The sequence below is a fragment of the Trachypithecus francoisi genome, unplaced genomic scaffold (assembly GCF_009764315.1).
Source record: "Trachypithecus francoisi isolate TF-2019V2 unplaced genomic scaffold, Tfra_2.0 Lachesis_group16, whole genome shotgun sequence".
NCBI classification, from domain to species: Eukaryota; Metazoa; Chordata; class Mammalia; order Primates; family Cercopithecidae; genus Trachypithecus; species Trachypithecus francoisi.
Genome location: NW_022681461.1, coordinates 93,337,104 through 93,343,532, shown reverse-complemented (window position 1 = coordinate 93,343,532; position 6,429 = coordinate 93,337,104). Strand labels below are relative to the sequence as shown.

Below are 6,429 nucleotides of genomic sequence, written 5' to 3'. Positions count from 1 at the left end.
GTGACTCATCCAGGGTCATGCAGCAGGTCAGTGGCATGCCTGGGAACCCATGGGTGGAGGTGGAGTAACATGTGTGCCCAGAGGACTGGTTCTCTGCTTCCCAGCCCACCTGCCCCTTGCCCATACCCCAGGGAGGGAGCTGAGGCTGGCTTGTTTGATGCTTTTAATATCATTATTTATGTTACACGATACACAACCAAGGATGATGGTCAATACTGCAATGAAAATGTTAAAAAAAATATTATACACGGCTCATGTCTTCCACACACCTTCCTGGAAATAAATTAGTGAGCACAGAGAAACCTGGCTGGGTGGCAGCCACGGCTGAGAGAGGAGGGAGTGTTAAGGCAGTATCTACAAGGGGAAGGGCGGCAGGAGGGCAAGCTAAGGCCTAGATTCTTCCCTCCAACCTCCCAGACAGGGAAGGAGGGAGCCACGCCCCTCCCTAGACACGGAAGCTGCCACTGCCGGCTTCCTGCCTCTCTCTGCCACACATACGCTGCCTCAGTTGGAAGCCCTTGCCTGCCAGGGAACTAGTGTGTCCTGTGGGAGGGAGATTTTCCCTGGTGTCTAAGGGCCACAGGGATTGAACAATGGGCCCGAGTCACACAGCAAGTCAGCAGCAAAGGCAGCAGTCTAAATGAGCCCCCCAAAAGAGGAGGTACCCATGTTCTAGAAAGGTGAATCAAGGAGCCCCGGGGTGGTGGTGGTGGTAGTGGGAGGCCTGGCTCTGGGTTCCAGATGATGGGGGCACAGGGGTTGGGGGGATGTTGATCTGGGTGGGAGAGGTGGGCTCAGATGGGGGCCAGTATGAGCCTTGTGGGTCCTGCAGGTACCTTCTCTGTCCTTGCCTCCCTTTGTTTGGCATTTTCTCATCATCTAACTTGGGTCCCTGGCACTAGAGGAGGTAGGGATGGGTTGGAGGAGTGGGGGGTAGTAAGCTGCACCCCAATATTTTGGAGTTGGCACTTCCTGGGTATGATGCAGGGAGAGGTGCCACCCTTCCTAAGCCAACAGCCTCACTCCCTCCTCTCATTGCTCCCCATTCCAGCTGCCACCTCCCAGGATTGGTGTCCAGAGAGTGGGCTGTGGGTGAATCTACTGCATGCCTGCAGCATGTGAGTGGATCTATGGGAGTGGATCCAGCAGCACATGTGGGATCCAGCAGCATGAGAGGATCCACCTGGGCCTGTGCTATAAGGTATGTGGGCACAGGCCTGTGCAGTTTTAGGCTATCTGTGCTTTCATTTTTCTTTACACGGTGTCAGGTCTACACTGCCCAGCTCCAGAGGAGGGCCTTCCTTACCTCTTCCCTCTTGATTTTCAGCCTCAGCTTTCCGGAACCCTCCCCCAAACCAGCAATAGCAGAAGCAGCTGTATACACATCTTGACCTACAGACACCCTATACAGCCACACACAATAGACACCCCCCAACACACATACACATTCACAGAAAACACGTAATCCCAAACAGAGCCACGTGTGCTCAGACATACACAGTCCTGATAGGTACTGCCCCTTCCCCTTTCCACAGAGACACACAACTCAGCCCCACCCCAACCTTTAGGTGTACTGAGACACACAGAGGTCGCCCCCTCCCCACCACAGAAATTCCTATAAAGAAACTCTTTCAGGTATAAAAGGATCTTAAACATAATTTCAGCTGCTGTTCATTTTCTAGTTGAGGAAACTGAAGACCAGAGAAAGGAAGTGGCTTGTTGAAGATCACAGGGAGGGGCCAGAGCTACAACCAGAACCCAGGCTTCTGACTCCTGGTCCAAGGCTGTCAGCCCATTGCACTGCTGAGCTGCCTTCTGCACTGTAAACAGGCCACACAGGCACTTGCCCACCAGGGACACCCACATCTATGACAGGAATAGACTGAGGAGAGACAGGTCCAACAGAGACACACACACACACCCCCCCTGACAGCCTCAGAGATATACACACATTCTGCTAAGCACTCCCTACCACATCCAAACAACCACATCCATACAGCCACTCAGCCCACTGGATTCTCCAAAGCTTGCTCCTGGATTCTTACTGGGAAGCAGCCTCCCGGGTCTTGGGCTGGGATGAGGGGAATGGGCCATTGGAGGCCAGCCTTACTCCCTGCTTCCAGCCTGGGATTGAGACCAATGAGCAGAAGGATAGGTGAGGGTGGGGTGGGGTGGGCTGGTGGCAGAGAGATAGATGCATTGGTGACGGTCCAATGAGGACAGATCACACCACTCAAACCTCAGCCTGTCTCTAAGGCCCACCTTACCCTGCCCCACTCCCAGGGAGCAAGGAAGCGGGTGAATGGGGCAAGAGGAGGAAGAAGGCAGTGATCCGATGGGTAAGGGGCACTACCGGGTTGGGCAGCTTTGCCAGGCTTCCCATCTGAGGAGGGGGAAATGCAAATAGAAACATGGACCCGTAGGGGGCATGTGAAGGGGGCTCCGAGGTGCTGGGACCCATCCCCACTGCCCTGGGCCTTTCTTCCTCTGAGCCCATTTCCTGGTTAGGCTGAGGCCGGGGCTGGGGGGTTCATGGCTTCGCTGGGGTGGGGCCAAGCCCCTGGCTTTGTGATCCCCCCACTCGTTAATGTTGACCTCCCTCCCGTCCAGTCTTCTCTTTTGGCCACCGGACTGCAGCCCTGGGAAGTGGGGCAGGGTGCTGGGTGAAGTTCCCCCAGGTAACTGAACAAACGGCCCCCACCCCTCCTCAGCTCCTGGGTGGAGAGAGACCCGGTTTTGGTTTCTCCGGCTCCATGAACACACAGAGGTACACGTCCTACCATAGGAGGAAGCAATGACTGTTATACAAGGTTGGCGGCTGTAGGGGCGCGGGGCCGGGGGGCAGACAGACGAGCTGGGGAGGGGTCGGCCTCTGCCCGTCATGCCCAGCCCTTGGCGGCCCCACCCTGGCGGCCGCAGCAGCCCCGCCCGCTACTGAATGTGGCAGGCGGTGGAGGACGTGGCCTGGCAGCACATGCAGGTGGGGTTCACGGACTTGGGGGGGATGAGATCTAGGTCCTCGTCGTCAGGGATCTCATCTAACCGATAGCCATCCTTCAGCAGCTGGATGTTCAAATCTTGGTTGATCTGCTGTAGGCAAAGGGGAGGGAGGTCAGGCCCGAGTGGCAGGGAGGCACCACCCACAGCTCTGCGGCCACTTCAGGCCATCTGTGCCCCAATCCAGCCGGTGCCTTGGATATCAGCCCCGCTCTGTCCCGCGTCTGTCCATAACCCCAGGCCCCGCCCCTGCCTAGGCGCCCTCCTCCACCTCTGGCCTCTCTTTCTAGTCATCCCTCCCCATTCTAAGGTCAACTTCACACCTCTGGTCCTGTCCCTATCTCAGGCTGGCTACTAGAGGATATCACCTGTATTTTACACCTGTTCTATTTAAATGGCCTGCTGCAATCTAAAGCCTCACTCCTAACCCTAGTCTCCCTGCACTTGAGGCCAGTAACCACTTCTTTTCCATCCTATCCCAGGCCCACCCTGTGCAGGGCACGGCCCAGCCCTGCCCAGCCCTCTTTTTCATTGTACTTGGGCGTTGGCCCCAGCCCTCCCCCTGATGGTGATGATCCTGCCCAGTGGTGTGTAGGGCGAGAAGGGGTAGGGGCTCACCTCAGCAGAGGAGTAGCCGGAGGAGGAGTATCTAGACATATCAAAGTCATCATCGCTGGCCATGGAGGAAAGAGAGGGAAAGTGATACCAAGAAATTAAATAGAAAACTCTCCGCAATCCCACCTCCCATTAGTCAGCATCCCACACCTCCCTCATAGTTCCAAATGGCAAAATCTCAATACAAACTGTACTTGCTGTGCAAATGCAGGATTTTAAAGACAAGTTCCCTAGCCCCACCCTTAAAATCAATTGCTATCCTTAACCTCCTTCTAAATATAGCAGTTACTCCTTTCACCCCCTTCCTTCTCATCTTTTGTTTTTCTAGACTCAAATCACCCTGACTTGTAGGGTATTCCCAAAGTCCAAGTGTAGCCAAGTGTTTTCCAGGGAGTAGGGCTCCTCCCTGAGGGGATGGGGCATTGAGCATCACATTCTGTTGTCCAGAGACAACATCACAGGCCAGTTAGGGACAACCGTTGGATCAGTTGTCCCAGGATGACAGCAGACAGCGCAGGCCCCCATTTCCTCTCTCTGCCACCTTTCTTCAACCCCTAGTCCCTGGTGTAAAAAAATTCCCATCCCTGGAGAATTCACCCTTGGAGAGATTCTGGCTGAAGAATACCCCAGTTCTGACATTAGAGCAGGTATGGCCTGTATAGTCCACTTGTGCTACACAGGTTCCTTTGGGCTGCCCAGCTGCCCCCAAACCCCCATACACACCTGTCCGTGTCAAGGGCTACCAGTGGCTTCTCATCGGGGCTCTGGTCAAGCGAGGAGTACCCTTTATTGGGGACAACCAGCCTGGGTGAAGAATTTTGGGAGTTAAAGTGGCAAGTGGAGCATAGAAACCTGGCAAGAGACTGGGTTAGGTCCCGTCCCACCAGTTCCTTCCTTCCCTCCCTCCCCACCTTGGATCCTGTTAAGGCTGTCTCCTCTCAGAGAGGAGCTGGGCCTGAGGAGCAGGGGAAGAGAGGGAGGCTCAGGACCAGCAGAAATAGATCCTGGCTGGCAGGGTCCAGGTTGGGTAGGGAGGGCCTCTACCTTGTTCGGGCCATGACATTGTTCTTCTTGGGTTGCTGGTTGACAGGGCTACCCATGCTGCCATTCTTCAGGGAGCCCTTCCGGGCCAGTTCCCGCTGTTTCTCTGCAAGAGAACATGGGAAGGAAGCTGTGTCCTGCCCCTGAGGCCACACTGCCTTACTACTCAGGGCAGCCTGGGCTGGGCCTCCACTGTGAAACCACTTGCTCCTAGAAGGACTGAGGCAGGGATCCCAACTCCAGGCCCCTGCTGCTTTGTGGAGTTAGTACCTGGCCCTGCACAACCTGAGGCAGACAGTAGGGGGCAAAAAGAGGAGGCTGTCCCTTGTTTTCCAGGAACTACAACTCCCATGTTAGGGTAGTTAGTGTGTACTTTATGCCAGGGAAAGGCTGGAGGAGAAGAGACAATCACAGAAGGCTGGCACAGTCAGAGAGGGCTTCCTTTAGGTGACACCATGACTTGGAGAGAGGTGGGCATTCTAGGAAGGAGGGACAGTGCATGCAAAAATGCATTTAAAAGTGAGCATAAGTGTGGCTCTGGATAGAGGGGTGAAGAGAAAGGTCAGGTTAGAGAAGTAAAATTCATTTATTCAGCCACTTATTCATTCAACAAATATCCATGTCACTAATTATATGTCAGGTCCTGTGCTAAGGGGCTGAAGACTCTCTCTGGTTACAAACTCAGAACATGAAGGACTTGAATGCCAGACAGAGGAGTTTGGGATTAACACAGAAGGAAAAAGAAGCCACTGAAGATTGTGATGTGGGAGGGGCAGGATGGGGCTGCAAGGTAAGGGGCAGGAGGCTGGGGGAGCCCATTTGGCTACACTGCCTGAGTGGTGCTCCTGACTCCTTTGCCAAGGTCTGAGTTCTCCAAGGTTCCAAAGCCTACCAGGTTCATGGAGCTGGCCATCAGGTGACCCACTCTACTGCCTGGTATGAGACAACTGTTCCCAGAAGTAGCTGCCTGGGTCTTGGAGGAGTCCCATCTGCCCTTCCCTACTCATCTCAATTAAAGCCCAGATCTAGGAAAAGGAACTGTTAGGTAGAGAGGGACACTAGGGAAAATGACTCATAAAATAACCAAATGCTCCAGAGGGTAAGGATGGGGAGGACCTTTACAGCTACTGTGACTCACTTTGAAATTTCCCCTGACCTCATGTCTCTGAATCTCTGTCTCCTACTCTTTGACCCTCTTTCTTTGCCACTGCTCATCTGATTCCAGTTTTTTCCCAGCTTCTTTCCAGCAGGTGGCAGCTGCCATTACCACTGTAGGCCTCTAGGGGGTGCAATTTGCCTTAAAGTTTCTGGCGGTACTTGGTGCAACTGGGACAATGCTGTGAATTTTCATGAGGAGCTTTGATGGTAATGTAATGGGGAGGAAAAAAGATGTGATTTTAAAACTTGCTGAAATTGTCTGAAATAGTGGGAAAAAAGCAAACAATAAACTGGCAAAACCAAACTACAGACTACTATACAACCATTTAAAAGAATGAAGTCACTATATGCTGACATTAGAAGGAGCTCCAAGATTTAGGTGGTGGGAGAGGGAAGGCCAAGTTTCAGAAAATGTGCACAATATGACACTACTTATATTAAAATACAAAGTAAAACTACAAAAACTAAAAAGGCTTGGAACGGTTACCTCTTAGGAGGAGAATGTGATGGGGGAGAGTAAAGAAGTTATGCTTGTTAAAATACTTGTATTGTTACATTAAACAATATTAGGCTGGGCATGGTGGCTCATGTCTGTAATCTCAGCACTTTGAGAGGCCG

General features: G+C 53.1%; 1 protein-coding gene across 12 annotated transcripts in view; it reads right to left on the bottom strand.

Annotated features, from left to right (window-relative positions):
* Positions 1-146: 146 nt before the first annotated feature.
* FAM219A (family with sequence similarity 219 member A) overlaps positions 147-6,429 on the bottom strand; it is a 60,573-nt gene continuing 54,290 nt past the window's right edge. For 7 of the 12 annotated variants that reach the window (XM_033238269.1, XM_033238267.1, XM_033238270.1 and 4 more), the window contains 4 exons: positions 4,657-4,759; positions 4,336-4,416; positions 3,616-3,670; positions 147-3,090 (listed from right to left, as the gene is read on the bottom strand). In XM_033238269.1, coding sequence (XP_033094160.1) covers positions 2,932-3,090; positions 3,616-3,670; positions 4,336-4,416; positions 4,657-4,759 — 398 coding nt within the window. In that variant the 3' untranslated portion in view covers positions 147-2,931. The remainder of the gene's footprint in view (positions 3,091-3,615; positions 3,671-4,335; positions 4,417-4,656; positions 4,760-6,429) is intronic. The other 5 variants (XM_033238268.1, XM_033238275.1, XM_033238279.1 and 2 more) reach the window with 1 other exon arrangement.